The following is a 16,436-nucleotide window of genomic DNA, read 5'->3' as shown; positions in this document are numbered from 1 at the left end:
TTGTGGGTCATCATCGGGCCGCCTCGTCTCCGGTGGCCTTAGCGCAATGAGAGCGCGGTGGACCCCGGCCCTTGCCGGTGCGAGAGCTCCGTTTTTAGATGTGTTTGCGAGTTTTGTTAGAATTTTGAGTCTTGCTCAGGAAGGCGAGACAACGGTGACTCGGAATAAGATTTTCCCCACCTATTTCCGTTTCGGTGGTGCATTTAGCATAGGCGGTGGGCGTGTGGAGGTGTGTCTCCCGGCGGATCAGTCTCTGGTGGATTTTCTCGGATTTTTTATTCGTTTATTCACGTTCGTGTGTTTTCAGGTTGGATCCTTTCGATATACGCTACTATTCACCGGCGGCGGGCGCTGTTCTGGTGCGCTGATCCTATGAGGCCTTAGCACCACGACTTCTCAACCACCTACTACAACAAGTTTTGCCCGGCTTTGACGAGGAAGGCATGACGACGGCAGCACACTTTCGGTTCGTTTCAGTATTTGTAATCGTCGCTAGGTGATCTATGAATTTGAATGTAACTTTTATTATTTCTGCTATTTGTTGTACTGCCCTGATGAGCGAGGGTGCTAAAGGGGGTGGAAGTCAAATTTCCACTCGATAGCCCCCGGTGCCGCGTAGCCAATCCCACTCCCGGCCTCTCCCCATTCCCGCCCCTTTCCCTCCCACTTCCACCTTCCTTCCCCTCGAAGCCCCCGCCCAAGCCCATCGGCGCCGCCGCCCGCCGCCGCAGAAACCCTACAAATGGAGTCGTCGTCGTCGCCGCCGCCGCCGCGCCCCGTGGACAAGTCCTACTTCTACAACTGGCTGGAGCACCGCACCAACGGTATGCGCAGCACGCCTCCGCCACCGCCCCCCGAAACCCTAGTCCGCGTCGCGGCTTTCCCTGTCCAGCTGCCCCTAACTAACGTCCATCTGCTTCCTCCAGCCGACCCCGGCTCGCTGGAGAGCGAGCTGCTCGAGGCGATCCAGGACGGAGATGTGGACGGCCTCAAGGGTGAGTACGCACGCCTCTTCACCTCTGCCTGCGCCGCCGCCACGGCGCCAATCTCGCCCAACACGGGCGTGGTTTCGAATTTCGATGCGGCCGTGAGGTGGTGCACCTGCTCGCTACGAGGGTCTCGTTGCTTGCAGCAGTTCCTGTTTCGGTTCGCGCGATTTTGACTGTATTTCTCAGGGATGTGTATTGGGCATATATGCATCGTGATTGACACCATGGTACTAATTGCCCTGTGATGGATTCATGTTTAATCAGTCGTTTTCAGTCAGGTTTGGTTGCGTGATTCTGCTTAAGATACCCTTCATGCTTACTGACAATTCTTACCCAGATTTATGCCATCATTTCGAAACTGCAGTTATATTTTTCTTACAGTTGCGTTTTCTACGATTCATCTGTACATTTTTGGGTCTTGTAGATATGGTGAGTAGCATGGACAAACATGATAGTCGTTTTCAGTCAGATTTGCCCGTGTGATTCTGCTTAAGATACTACTGACCCTTCATGCTTAGTTGCAATTCCGAACCAGATTTATGCGATCATGTGGAAACTGCAGTTACATTTTTTTTTCTTACAGTTGCGTTTTACTATGATTCATCTGTACATTTTTGGGTCATGTAGATATGGTGAGTAGCATGGACAAACAGGACAGGGCAAAGCTTGCTGATATGCATATAGATGGCACGGGGTTACTACAATTGGCATCATTCCTTGCTGAATTGGAAGTGTGCAAGTACTTCGTGGAGGAGCTCGGGTTCGACGTCAATGCCGGTGACCTCACTGGTGGTGCGTACTTCTCGTGTGCTATATCAACTCCCTTTCCTTTTTGTCTTCTTGGCCTGCTTTCATAGTCTGTACCATTCAATCTGTTATCTGTTGCAACATGTTACATGCGTGTATAATGACTTTTCTTTGCTAGTCCTTCACAATTGTTGTATCGGATCGATTCAGGAAAGCGAAATTGGATGTGAAAAGTGATATTGTGCTGTAAAATTAGTACATTTTGATCCTTGTTCGTCTCTGTTCTGCACTTCTGTTATCTGGTGATTACCAGTACCAGCTATTGGCCTGCAACTAATCAGGCTTCAGTTTTTTTTTCTATATATGATATATACGGCACTTCTGGGAGTTAAATTTAATATACCGGTCAACTGAGAATGATACTGATGTAGGTTCTTTTGAGAAGTTTACATATAATATTTTTCATTTGTGGTACCCATAGCTTGAGTACAAGTTGCATTTTATATGATTTTGATTAAAATACATGCTACCTGGATATGCTTCTGTCACTTTTGGATGATCCAATATGTAGTTTCCACCACATCATTCCATATACCTACACAATATTAAGTAATAGGTAATTGTATGGAATATGATTTGTATGGCATACTTATACTCTAGGAATTCATCTGGTAGTTGCAGATGCATGTGAGCAATAAGCGTGGTATACGGTATACCATGCACTATTCTACAGTTAGTGTTTTCACCTTCTAGACTGGAGATCTGGGAGTGGTATTGATGATCTGACAGGGTACTTGTTTGTTTCCAGGTGTAACACCTCTGAGTTCTGCAGCATTGTTTGGAGAAGTTGCCGTTGCAAGATATCTTCTAGACAATGGAGCTGACCCAAATAAGCTAGATGAGAGAGGCTCTGTTGCTCTTCATAATGCTGCAAAAAGTGGTCTCTCTCTCTCTCTGTTGGCATATGTTAATTGATCTGTTAGTGGTTTTCATAAATGTTGTTGTGTTGCTAACAAGAACAATTGAATTCAAAATTGTAACCATAAAACCCACCAACTACATTTTTTTGTATCAAAAATTACTGCAAGTAATTTGGTCTGAGAAAATTGTATCGGAAGGAACTCCCTAAACTATCACCAACTTTCTCCTTGTCTCCCTTGGCTTGATTTTCTGTGCTGGGCTTCCCTGAACTTGTCCCCCTTACTCACATGGCTCCTTTTCAATCCTGGACTAACAGAAATGCATGAAGTGGCTCTGGCTCGTTTTGCCTTGTCAGCCTCACCTAACGGTATTTTTTTGCTAATGGTGAAGAGGAGCTAATGAGAAACATAGATAAGTTTAGTGCGGCCCGACACAGAAAACGCAAGTCTAGGAAATCAAGGGAGAAGGTGATAGTTTAGGAGGTTCCGATGCATTTTCCTCATTTATTAGTTTTCATCAGTAACTATTTGTTTCATGGTTATTATTTCTTCCACTTAAGTTGCCCTATATTTAGTATGCTGTACACTTGTTTTGTCTGGCCTCAGGATGCAATCTATAAACCTTCTGTGTATCCGAATATTACCTGTCAAAAAACATTTCTTGATCAATCTTCTTCGTGGAGCTATATATTGGTTGGATTAATTTTATAACTCGTCTAGCCTACCTCACTACTTGACCAGCCTTTGGAATCTTGTGGTTCTTTCTTGTCATGCTTTCAGACAATGGTGTCTGATCAACATATACCATTATAAGTTCATCTTGAATGTGCATCTTCGAGAAGCTTGCAACATTGGTTTATTACTGGGTCTTTATGACATTATCACGCGATTCATATATCTTATCCAGGGAACGGGGAAGTCGTGGATCTGTTGTTATCTAGAGGGGCCAGAGTTGATATAGCTGTTACTCATGGAACACCACTACATATTGCTGCTTCCTATGGGAACACCGGTGCTGTGAAGATTTTATTGGATCACCATGCAGATGTAATGTGTAACTTCCATACCTTTTCAGTTGACAAATTTTTTACCTGGTTGTTGCCGAGCTCTTCAATTTTTTAACCATATTTTGTGCTGACAAACCTAATAATTCGTTTATATATTTCTAGTCACCTCCAGTTCAAAACCATGTTAGAGATACTTAATTTTAAAGGCTAACTAAGTTTAAGTCGTTTATACAAGCAATGCCACCAAATTTAGGGTTTTTTGGTTTTTGGTAATCTTAGGTAATACAGAGTGCACGAATATGAGTTACATATTATGTTGCTGTATATAGTCAAAACGTGTGACCTGTGTATTATTATTTTCTTGTTGTATCTGTAGTTGTATTGCTGTGACCTGTTGAATTATGTCACTTTTGTGTAGGAAGTGATTTTGTTCTCTTAAATTTGTAGCCAAACAGGGTTTCAGAAGTTTCAGGCACCCCTCTAGTTACGGCTCTTCATTGTACTAAACATGGAGTGAGTGAATCTGATTCATTGGAATGTGTGAAGCTACTTGTGAAGGTCTGTTATCCTGTTTGCTTTGTTTCCTCACGTCTCGATGATTAGGCAGGACCCGATTAGTTATTGTAGAGTAATATAGGTTGTTTTGTTAGTTGATCCCTCTAGTTATATGATTTGCTGTGTGCAAGACATTTTGCTTTGCATAATATGGGTCCACAGGCTGGCGCTGATGTGAATTCTGCTCATCCAAGTACTCCCTTGGTGGTGGCAACTACGGTTGGTTTGGCTGACTGTATTAAGTACTTGCTGGAGGCTGGCGCGGATCCTAACATTCCGGATGAACAGGTGAACTTTTGTTCTTCCTAATTTCTTGCTGTTTTTACCTTGGTGGGAAATCTAATGCATATGGTATATTTTTTATGCACAGTGCACGGGTGCGTGCTTGTGGCATAGAGTTGCATGTGTATGATTATATCTGTCTACACATTGCGCACACACATGTTGGGTTCACATGGAATTGCTTGTTTTCACGATGATGTATTGTAGCTATGTTTTTTATTTTCTTTGTATGTTATAATCAGCACTTAGCAGAACTTCATAAATTCTCTTAATGAATATATTCCGATGGAAAATCCCTTCCACCATATTCTTGTTAATCAAGCTATTAAGTTTGCTGGTGTGGCATATTGAAATATGTTCTTTCCATTGAGTGTTTCTTCTTTGTTTTGTTACTTTACAGCAGGGCCGTATGCCAATACAAATTGCTGCAAGTTCTGGAAGAAGAAGCCATGTGGAGATTCTATTTCCTTTCACTTCTCCCATCAGAGCAGTGGCAAACTGGTCTGTTGAAGGAATTATTGGTCACGAGAAGTCAAGATGCTCAATTTCTAAGGTTCGACTTGACTTGAAAGTTCTCAAATCATTATATATTTCTATGATTGTTTATATGCATGGATGCCCTCCACCTTTATTACAAACTTCTGTGCATAGGCTTCAAATTGACAAAAATAGGGGGAGGGGGTGGGGGTGAATGTCACCATTGGTGCATGTCTCCCCCATGAACCTTGTGGATATTAATCAAAGATAGTGAAGATGAAAATAATATAGATGGACGAGAGATATGCTGGAACCGGGCGTTGGCATAGCAGCACCAGAGAAGAGTGGAGAATGGAGGAGAAAGGCGGGTGTGTGTGTGTGGGGGGGGGGGGGGGTTTTTTTTTCTGGGGGGGGGGGGGGGGGGGGGGGGGGGGGGGGGGGGGGGGGGGGGGGGGGGGGGGGCTATTATTTCTCGCGGGATGGGGTTTGGAGAAGGGATGAGCGCTGAAAATAAATCTGGAGGGCAGATGGGAAGGAAACTGAAAGAACGCATGGAGGGTGATCACTGAGGAGTAATAGGTGAGGTGAGAGCAAAGACATGATTGGAACTATGAACTATCTATGCAACTGTACTCTAAATTGTTATATAAGAACATAAGTTGGTGCATGTGTAGGTCCATTGTTACGAAACATCTCTTCTCAACCTCTCCAAACCAGCGCACTCCTAACAAAAATAATACTCCCTCCGTCCCAAAATAAGTGTCTCAACTTTATACTAACTTTAGTATAAAGTTGTACTAAGGTTGAGACACTTATTTTGGGACAGATGGAGTACATTCGTTTGACCAATGTCTTTGTACATCTCTTCACTCTATGTAGAAAAGGTCGATATTGTGAATATCCTAATACTATTATTCTTATCTAAGTTGATGCCGGATGTAGAGGAGGCATAATATGCTGTTCACACCGCACAAACGTTGTTAAAGTGTGCACTTGTCCACTTTATTACCCTTTTAAATTGATGCCAGTAGTTCGAGTCACATAGCTAAAGACAACTTGTCGTGCCCTTTATATATTTCTTTCATCACCCCGAAATACATGATATGATATCATTCACCTGTTGTAGCATATTTATTGTTCTGTAGCAATACATGGGCAACTTACTAGTTATGTTTATTTAGAGGTATAATATCACAAATTACACACTTGACTTGAAAATGACATTAAGAATTTCAACAAATCACACTCCCAGGGAATACTCCATTGCAGCACTTGATTCAAATAACTCCCTTATCCCAAAATCTGGTTGCATCCTCTGTTCCTGCCACAAACCGGTGATATCTTCACTTGTGCCCCTAGGCTGCCACTGGTTGGCCATGACAGCCTGTCCTAGTTGCCTGTCCTGACATTCAAAACGTTCAGAAGGCAAAGAGTATTTTTCACCTGCATGTGTGCTATTAAGTTTTTCATGACAACTGGTGTTGCCTGGTCTCAAGAAACAACGTCTCCTGGCATTAAATAAGTGAGAAACTCTCTTGCAGTCCTCTGCAAGCATTGAAAATATTCCAATGGCTGAAATCATTACTATTTTCAGTGATCTGCTGGTGTGCCATTTTTCCAGAATTGCTGCTCCTCGTATGTCATTTTGAAGTCTAACCTTATTTTCCCCTAATTTATGTTCATGATTTAGGAAGAGTCTTGTAACAAGATCGACGATAAAGTAGCCATGCTGAAATCTCAAGGAAAAGAGGCAGTTAAGAGAAAGGACTACCTTGGTGCTTCAAAGCTCTACACTAAGGTACGTGCTTGCATACTAACATTGATTCCATTTCTGTTGGGCTGTATATGTGTGAATCTGGCCCACATGGCCCATGTAAACCAGTATATGTATTGTACAGACTAGAGAGGAAGAGAGTTATCCAGAAATTTCCCAAACCCACCACACTTCATGGTGTCAGAGCACAGGCGGGAGGCGATGCTGGGTTCTGTAGGTCGCCGGCGGTGAATCGGCAGCGTGGGGCGGAGCTCCGGGCACCCAGGGTGATTGTTGGCGCGCGTGTGCTGCGCGGGGCACTGGAGGCGGGACCGGCGGCGGTAGAGGCGCGCCTGGAGAGGGCCGGCGGGCGCGGCTGCGTGCGAGCGCGCGGGCTGCCTGCGGAGCGCCTGGAGGGGATTGGAGGCTACAGGCGGCACTGCTCTCTCCCGTGAAGAGGTGCGCGCGCGCGAAGTGCTCCTGGTGCTGCGGGTGCTACTGTGTGGCAGAGGGCAGAGGAAGGAGGCGGCTGCGCCAGGGGAGAGGCCAAGTACTGGCTGGTTTGCTGCTTGTGCGGCTGGCTTGCTGCTGCTGGAGAAAGACTGAGAACGGTCTGCAGTTGCTGCTGCTTGCTGTTGGTGCGGCAGAGGGTGCTCTTTGCACTGCTGCTGCTTGTGGCTGCTGTGTGCTGGAACTGCTGTTGTTTGCAGAGGAGAAGGAGGAAGAGAACTGCTGTTGTGTGCTGGAACTGCTGTTGTTTGCAGACTGAGAACTACTGTTGTTGTTGCTTGCAAGTGCTGCTGCTGACTCTGTTGCTGCTGGTGGTGTACTACAGTGGAGTTAGCAGAGAAGAGGAGGTAAGAGCTCCTGGATTGATTTGGTGCTGCTGTGTGAGGGGCTGCTAGATAGCGTACTGAGGAAGAAGGAAAGTTCTTGCCTGCTGTGATTGAGGCAAGACATGGGAGAAAATCAGGGACTCGAGAAGGCAATTGAAAAATTGGCTGAGCTCCTAACAGCCAAGGTAGGAGCTGCAGCATCTCTAAATAATGCAATTGTTCCTCACATTGAGACAATTCAGAAAATTGACTTGATGCCAAATGAAATTAAGCTGGAAGGTGTTAAGAATTATTTGAGCTGGTCAAGAAGGGCGCTACTCATCTTGAGGACTAAAGGGCTTGAGGGCTTTGTCAGTGGTGAGGCAGAGGAGCCAGGAGACAAGAAAACTTCAGAATGGAGGACATGGAGCAGTACCAACTCTTTGATAGTGGCATGGTTGTTGAACTCCTTGTCTCCAACCATTGCTGCAACTGTTGAGACTATCTCAACTCCTACTGAGGTATGGAAAACCCTCTCAAAACTGTACTCAGGTGAAGGGAATGTGATGTTAATAGCTGAAACAGAGGAGAGAGTTGGTGAACTCAGACAAGGGGAAAATTCTGTGATGGAGTATGTTGCTGAACTGCAGCGTTTGTGGGCTGATTTAGATCACTATGATCCTCTGGATTTGCCACATGCAGATTGCATAGCAGCTGCTAGAAAATGGATTGAACGCAGACGAGTGATGCAGTTTCTCAAAGGATTGAACTCTGAATTTGAGGCGAGACGTGCTACTTTATTTCATCAACCTACTCTACCTGCCTTAGAGGATGCCATAGCAGCAATGGCACAGGAGGAGGTCCGATTAAAGTTGATGAAGAACAATACAATGACTCCATCTCATCCAGCCTTCATAGCAACCGACTATAAGAGCAGAGAGTGCTTCAACTGCGGTGAGAAGGGTCATTTGATTCGTTCTTGCACGGCTCCACGTAGGAACATGCGTGGAAGGGGGAGAGGATATAACCGAGGTGGATTAAGGGGAGGCCGAGGCCGGGGATACTCTGGTGGTCAAAGGGCAAATGTGGCAGTCTCAGAAGAAGGATCCTCACTCGCAACCCAAGAAGAATCAAAGAAAAGAACAGAAAGCACAGGTGATAAGGATCATGAGGATTGTAGTTACGGCAACTTTGCTCACTTTGTATCTACAGATGAAGGTAATTGTGCTCATGCATCTATTCTCTCACAAAGATCACATCCTGATTGGATATTAGATTCGGGGGCATCAAAGCATGTTGCCGGCACATCAATGGAATTTGAGTCATATATTCCATATCCACCCACATGTAAGGAGACTATCCAAACTGCTGATGGCACCTCACAACCCATTAAAGGCATTGGCACAATACAATGCACACCATCTATTAAACTTTCATCTGTTTTGCATGTTCCTGCCTTTCCAGTCAATCTTATGTCAATGAGTGCTTTGGTTGACGATGTGGATTGTTGAGTAATAGTTGACCGCTATTTATGTCTAATTCAGGAGAGGCAAACGGGGAAGAGGCTTGGGACTAGAACCAGGCGTAATGGGCTATGGTACATGGATCGCGAGGTGCCAAATAATGCGGTGTCTACGATGTTAGCAAAAATGATGGGAGAAAAGGAAACAAAGGTAATGCTTCACCATTGTAGAATGGGACATATGTCTTTTGAGAAGATGAGTAAAGTCTTTCCCGATGTAATGTGTGGGGTGGATAAGAACAAGCTTGTGTGTGATGCATGTGAGTTTGCTAAACACACAAGGACATCTTATGTGAGTAAGGGTCTTAGGAGTATTTCCCCTTTTATGCTTGTTCACTCAGATGTGTGGACATGTCTTGTTATCTCTCTAAGTGGAATGAAGTACTTTGTTACATTCATTGATTGCTATACTCGTATGACATGGGTGTATCTTATGAAGCATAAGGATGAGGTTTTTAAATGCTTTCAGTATTTCTATGCTTATGTGAAAAATCAGTTCAATACACAGATACAGATGATCAGGACAGATAATGGGACAGAGTATGTGAATAAGGAGTTTGTCACATTCCTATCAAGTCAAGGTATATTGCACCAAACATCCTGTCCGGGTACACCACCTCCAAAACGGAGTAGCTGAGAGGAAGAATCGCCATATTTTGGAGGTTGCTCGGTCACTAATGTATACAATGAACGTGCCAAAATTCTTGTGGAGTGAGGCTGTAATGACAGCTACATTCCTCATCAACCGGATGCCGTCAAGGGTGATTGGAATGAAGTCGCCATGTGAGATGTTACTAGGTGAGAACAAATTCTTAGTTCCTCCTAAGGTATTTGGATGCACCTGCTTTGTCCGGGATCATAGACCCTCAGTGGGAAAATTGGATCCACGAGCAGTAAAGTGCATCTTCATAGGTTACCCATCTGGTCAGAAGGGATACAAGTGTTGGAGTCCCAGCGAGCGGAGAACATTTGTGAGCATGGATGTGACATTCAGGGAGTCTGAACCGTTTTATGGAGAAAAAACGGATCTCAGCTCGTTATTTGACTTCGACTCTCCTAGCATGAGTGGTGCTAGTCGAGAGGGCGGGAGTGAACCACCAAGGACAAAGGAAGATGAACCACCGAGAGTTGTGGTTAGTTCAATTCCATGTCATGCAAGGGAAGAGAGATGGAGAAAGCCAAATGAGGAAGAAAATCTAAGGGTGTATACCAGGAGGCAACCTATGACTGAAGAGAAATGGAGAAAGCCAAATGAGGAAGAAAATTTAAGGGTCTATACCAGGAGGCAACTACAAGATGAGCAGCAACAACAACAATCTCCAATAGCAAGTGACACACATGTGCAGGGGGAGCAACAGGCTCCAACAAGTGTTGAAATTGTTGAATTGTCTGATGGTGAGACATGTGCCACTCCAACTCCATCTAATGTAAACGATTCAATGAACTTGCCTATTGCCTGGAGGAAAGGAACCCGAGTTGGAGCTGGAAAACCTCCAGAGAGGTATGGTTTTGAGCATGACATAGCTAATTACGTATCATATACATCTCTGTCTCCGAGATACAAAGCATTCATTGCATCATTGCAATCTGTGGTGACTCCAAGAGATTGGAAAATGGCAAAGCAGGATCCAAAGTGGTACGAGGCAATGTTGGAGGAAATGAGAGCACTTGAAAAGAACAAGACATGGGATATTGTACCTCTTCCAGCAGGAAAACGACCGGTTAGCTGTAAATGGGTGTATACTGTGAAGCAGACTCCTGAAGGAAGGGTAGAAAGATACAAGGCAAGGTTAGTGGCTAGGGGCTATAGTCAGACATACGGGATTGATTATGATGAGACTTTTGCACCTGTCGCAAAGATGGGCACAGTGAGAACCTTAATTTCTTGTGCCACTAACTTTGGTTGGGCTTTGCATCAGTTAGATGTAAAGAATGCATTCCTGCATGGTGATTTACATGAGGAAGTTTACATGGAGATTCCACCTGGTTTCTCAAAGCCCGAGACATCAAGAAAGGTATGCAAGTTAAGGAAGTCTTTGTATGGCCTTAAACAGTCTCCACGAGCATGGTTTGATAGATTCAGACGTGCTGTGTGCAATATGGGATATAAACAGTGCAATGGGGATTATACAGTATTCTACCGGCACTCAAATTGTCAGATTACAATCCTTGCGGTGTATGTGGATGATATTATAATCACCGGAGATGATGATGTGGAAATATCACGACTGAAGAAGAGCCTGAGCAAGGAGTTTGAGGTAAAGGATTTAGGCCAACTGAAGTACTTTCTTGGTAGATCCCCTAAAGGAATTGTTCTGTCACAACGGAAGTATGCTCTCGACTTGCTTAGTGATATAGGCATGCTTGGGTGTAGGCCTGCTTCAACACCTATTGACCAGAATCATAAGTTATGTGCTGAATCTGGGGAACCAGTGGATAAGGAGAAGTACCAGAGACTTGTTGGAAGGCTCATCTACCTATGTCATACACGACCCGATATCTCATATGCAGTGAGTGGTGAGCAGATACATGCATGATCCTACGAGTGGACACTTAGAGGCTGTCTATCGAATCCTCCGATATCTGAAGGGTAATCCAGGAAGGGGGCTATGGTTTAAGAAGAATGGGCATCTTAATATAGATGGGTACTGTGATGCAGACTGGGGAAGTTGTTTGGATGACAGAAGATCAACTTCTGGTTATTGTGTGTTTGTTGGGGGAAACTTGGTGTCATGGCGAAGTAAGAAGCAGCCAGTGGTGTCCAAATCAACAGCTAAAGCTGAATATAGAGCTATTTCACAAGGCTTGAGTGAGATGTTATGGGTAAGAAATCTTCTCTCTGAGTTAAAGGTAATAAGGAAGGATCCCCTAAGGTTATGGTGTGATAATAAATCAGCTATCAGCATTGCTAATAATCCAGTTCAGCATGACAGAACCAAGCATGTCGAGATAGACCGCTTCTTCATCAAGGAGAAGTTAGATGATGGCATAATCAGGATAAGTTACACTAGTAGAAAACGGACCATTAGTACCGGTTCGTAAGGGCCTTTAGTGCCGGTTATGGAACCGGCACTAAAGTTTCGGCACTAAAGGCCCCCCCCCCTTTAGTACCGGTTCGGCACGAACCGGCGCTAAAGTGTCACCACGTGGCGTGAGCTCGCGCCCTGGTACGGGGAACCGGCGCTAAAGGTTTTTTTTTTGAATTTTTTTTTGAAAATTTTGGATTATTTTTGTTTTTTAATTTTTCTGAATTATTTGATGATTTAGTCTCTAATCACCTTTCTTAACTGCTCAAGTGTGGATCACTCATTCCAAATCATCTAACTTCCCGACCGGTCACCCATCCCTCTCACTACTCCAGCCCGAGCACGCTTAACTTTCAGGTTCTATTCTCCTTCGTTTCCGAGTCTGCATTTGTTGTTTTCCTGACAATAGTAAGATGTCAATCCTATTAACCTTCAGGAATTTTGCTTGAGCATGAAGTGACACATTTCACTGTTTGAGTTTGAAACTATTGTTTTAAAAAACAATAATTATTTAGTAACACTAATATTTCTTGAATAATTAGTTTGACCATTGTTTGACCAGATTTGACCAAAATTGAAATAACTAAAATAATTATTTAGTAACACTAATATTCTAGAATAATTAGTTTGACCATTGTTTGACCACAGTTTGCCCACTGTTTGAATATTTTTCAATTTTTTCCACTCTAGATCTTAAAAGCCCCGTAACTTTTTTTCTATTAGGTTTTTGAGGATTTTGCAAATGTTTAACGGGGTTCCCCAGTTAAATTCGGATGTAACTTTTCGAGTAGATGATTTTTCATATAAAAAACTTTTTCATCCGAGTTAGTATGCAAAAGTTATGCCCATTTTTACAAATTTCAGAGAGATTTTGCAAATAAAGTCAAAATTCACATTTGCAAATTTTCCCAACAACTAGACCACATATCACATGAGAAACTTATTTTCTTTTATTTTTTTGACATTTCCATTATTTTCTTTTATTTTTTTTAAAACTGAAAAGGCGGTTCGTGGCACGAACCGGTACTATAGGTTAGACCCCTTTAGTACCGGTTCGTGCCACGAACCGGTACTAAAGGTGATCGTGGGGCCCCGGCCTGACGCCAGCCTGCCACCACCCCTTTAGTACCGGTTCGTGCCACGAACCGGTACTAAAGGTTCAACACGAACCGGCATTAATGCAAATCCGTTCGAACCGGCACTAATGGTACCATTAGTACCGGCTCAAATACAAACCGGCACTAATGTGCTTCACGTTTGACCCTTTTTCTACTAGTGTTATATGAGCTCTAGAGAACAAGTGGCTGATTGTTTAACTAAGGGTTTAAGTGTCAAGGAGCGTAATTCTGCGTGTGACAAGATGGGAATGATAGATATCTATCACCCATCTTGAGGGGGAGTGTTGGGCTGTATATGTGTGAATCTGGTCCACATGGCCCATGTAAACCAGTATATGTATTGTACAGACTAGAGAGGAAGAGAGTTATTCAGAAATTTCCCAAACCCACCACACTTCAATTTCAATGCTATTTTAGGTGTCTTATGAAGTCACACTGATGTTCCATATTCAGTGTTGGTGCAACCTATTTGGTCATGCTTTTCTTTTTCGAACCCATTGGCACTTGCACTGAGGTTGTTTTTCCATAAGCGAGCAGCCTACAAAGGCTAGGCCTCGGATGCAGCTGGTTGAGCACGCTGACGGTTGGTGGTACAGTTTGTGTTTTGCTGACCTTTTAGTTAACCGAGAATTGATGGCTGTGTAACTAATACGGCTCGGAACTAAAATAGCTAGCCGGATTATAAACATAGTAAATTATGCAAAACCACATGTGACACATAACCGTAGATGCTATGGTACTTATAGTTTCACCAAACCATATGTGGTTAAATTTATAAGCATGATGGCTTCAGTTGCCACCTGCTGGGCCATCCGATACCTCGTTCCTCCATCCCAGCATAAGAGCGTATTAGTCACTGTTTTGGACTATTCCATTCACTGTCGCTGCGTATTATTCCAGAAACCGACTGATCTGCCTCATGTTACGCACTGCCTGCTAAGAAGAGTTCTCCACCAGTCCACGCCTAATTATCCAATATACTATCTGATGGTATTAATACATGAACGAACCAATGGACTAGGACATATCTTCTTTCCTTGATTTTGGGCCATGTTCGTGCCAAGCAATCAAACTTGGGCAGTGTGACTGGCTCTTTGGCTGGGTTGGTGCAGTACCGAGTGGTGACGCTACGAGAGTACAAGTTTTCACTTTTGGGCAGGCACAGGAGTTGTTATGCTGGAGAGAATCTCTTGATCTGTATGCATGTAGGATGTAGCTATCTGAATTGCACTAATAACGTACTCCTACTATATTGGCACATCAGATTGCCTCCGTGCTAGGGAGAGGCAAACAACATGGTGGTGCCGCTGGGGCCACCTTATTACCCTTGTGCCATTAACCGAAGACCTTTACATCAAGATAATATAGCCTGGGGTTATATGTCACATGCCAAAATACTCAAGGTTTTCCGCAAGTACGACCACAGAATGAGGGTTTTCCAATATTTACTCTATTAATTTCCACTATGTAAACTACATGTTGGATCAACTCTAGGATGTCTTCCGGGTTTGTGTTAGAATAATTTCATGAGTAACCTACAAAGAATAGAGATAAATTAGAAGGAAAACTAGCTCTGCTGGTGAAATTTGCAAAGTAGCGCTGTCTGCCTTTTGTCCCAAAAAATTGCGATGTAATCTTCATTGCTGCATACTAGAGTACAGAAACTACCAAAGTTTAAAATGACCGCAAAGTAAAATCCTCTCTAGTCGATAGTTTTATTCTGGGGCATGACTCATATTATGTATTTTCGTCTTCAATTTAATGCAGGCACTTGAACTAAGGTATTTAGATGAAACATTGTATTCAAATAGGAGCCTTTGCTACCTGAAAATAGGCAAGCCACAGAAGGCTTTGCTGGATGCTAATCTTTGCATTGCAAGAAAACCCGAGTGGGTGAAAGGTTACTACCGGAAAGGAGCTGCTCATATGTCGCTCAAGGTCAGAAATCTCTGACAGTTTGGTAGTTATCTGTTGCCCTTTTTTACATTTGGCGTCGATTCATCTGTCCAACGTTCTGTTGTCGGCAGGAGTACGAGGAAGCATCCGAAGCTTTCCAAGATGGACTGGAACTGGATCCTGGGAACGATGACATAAAGAAAGCATTGCGGTAATGTGTCTATCTTTTATTCATCTAACACAAGGTTAGGACAAATCATTTGGATGCAGCCATCTCAGTAATGCATGCTGTGGCTGTTGCTTTCATACAATGACCAAGTCTTCATAAGTTTAGCTACTGCGGAAACACGAAACTGACAGTACTGAATAATTGCGGCAACCTTGTGGGGTGGTGGAACCATGTGGGTACTCCGAGGTGAGGGGAAATTCAGCAGGCTAGTCTTACACATCTGTGGGAACCTCATCAGTCGCTTTCAGGATTCCAGGAAAAAATCATAGCAACAGAGCTCATCACGACTAATTTTGTCTGGCGATGATGCTCCCTGTTCTGCCCAAAAGCTAGCACATCATTGATTGGTATCACATGACCATTACACACGTACAACGCATCACACACGCATACACCGCTGACTGATCTGTGCAGCATATATCCATGACAACATATATATCTTGCAGAAGCTTTGGAGTATATTTGTATCTATCACCATTTCTCATTCGCCTTTTTTCCCCCAAAAGAGGGATAACACCCTCGGCTTCTCATCACCGAGTGATGCATACAGCCCTCCATTATTCAATTTGAAGTTTCAATTTCTCATGCGTGTTTGATTGATACCCTTCTGTCCGCAGGGAGGCTTGGGAGGCGATGTCAAAGGATCAAGCCGCTGGAGGAAGCATCGAGTCCACAGATTAGGCCGGCATTGCTCTGCCTGCACATGCCTCGTTGCGTTCCTTCTGATTCCGTATCGGCGGTTTGATCGTAGTTTTCTAGTGGAACCTGTGTAGAGTTTTTTTTGAACACAGAATAGACGTAGATGCTCATACATACACATGGAACCTGTGTAGAGTTATTTTGTGCAGAACCACGACCCTGCGGTTGCATGTCTAGTGTATGGCGAGTCGAAGGGTCAAATGCAACTAGAGTTAATCTCAGACTCTCCGGTCTGACCGTTCTGGAAATGACTCTTTCTGCTAACGTGTTTGTGACCTATTTATGTGGTCTGCTCTCGAGGATAGGGTCGATTGATCCGGGACTGTTGTGATCTGAGATGTGATCCGGGACTAGTGCACGGTACTCTTTGAAATGTCAGTTTGATTTTCAAATGTGGAGTG

At 43.8% G+C, this 16,436-nt stretch overlaps 1 protein-coding gene across 1 annotated transcript; it reads left to right on the top strand.

The window, feature by feature from the left end:
• Nucleotides 1-647: 647 nt before the first annotated feature.
• Nucleotides 648-16,363, top strand: LOC125553402 (poly [ADP-ribose] polymerase tankyrase-1-like). Its single transcript, XM_048717188.1, has 12 exons — nucleotides 648-824; nucleotides 927-995; nucleotides 1,617-1,781; nucleotides 2,545-2,676; nucleotides 3,564-3,703; nucleotides 4,111-4,221; nucleotides 4,381-4,506; nucleotides 4,901-5,053; nucleotides 6,668-6,775; nucleotides 14,979-15,149; nucleotides 15,239-15,318; nucleotides 15,954-16,363. Exons 1-12 carry the CDS (start codon nucleotides 743-745, stop codon nucleotides 16,015-16,017), a joined length of 1,401 nt encoding a protein of 466 aa, XP_048573145.1. The 5' UTR covers nucleotides 648-742; the 3' UTR covers nucleotides 16,018-16,363.
• Nucleotides 16,364-16,436: the final 73 nt, after the last annotated feature.

Source organism: Triticum urartu, chromosome 4 (assembly GCF_003073215.2).
Source record: "Triticum urartu cultivar G1812 chromosome 4, Tu2.1, whole genome shotgun sequence".
NCBI lineage: Eukaryota > Viridiplantae > Streptophyta > Magnoliopsida > Poales > Poaceae > Triticum > Triticum urartu.
Note: the sequence above shows the minus strand (reverse complement) of the source record. Positions and strands in the feature narration are given on the sequence as shown.

Coding starts and splice junctions, on each gene's coding strand:
- LOC125553402 (XM_048717188.1), top strand. CDS start 743: ATGGAGTCGTCGTCGTCGCCGCCGCCGCCGCGCCCCGTGGACAAGTCC. Junction 3,704..4,110: donor TATTGGATCACCATGCAGAT/GTAATGTGTAAC, acceptor TTAAATTTGTAG/CCAAACAGGGTTTCAGAAGT. Junction 4,222..4,380: donor GTGTGAAGCTACTTGTGAAG/GTCTGTTATCCT, acceptor ATGGGTCCACAG/GCTGGCGCTGATGTGAATTC.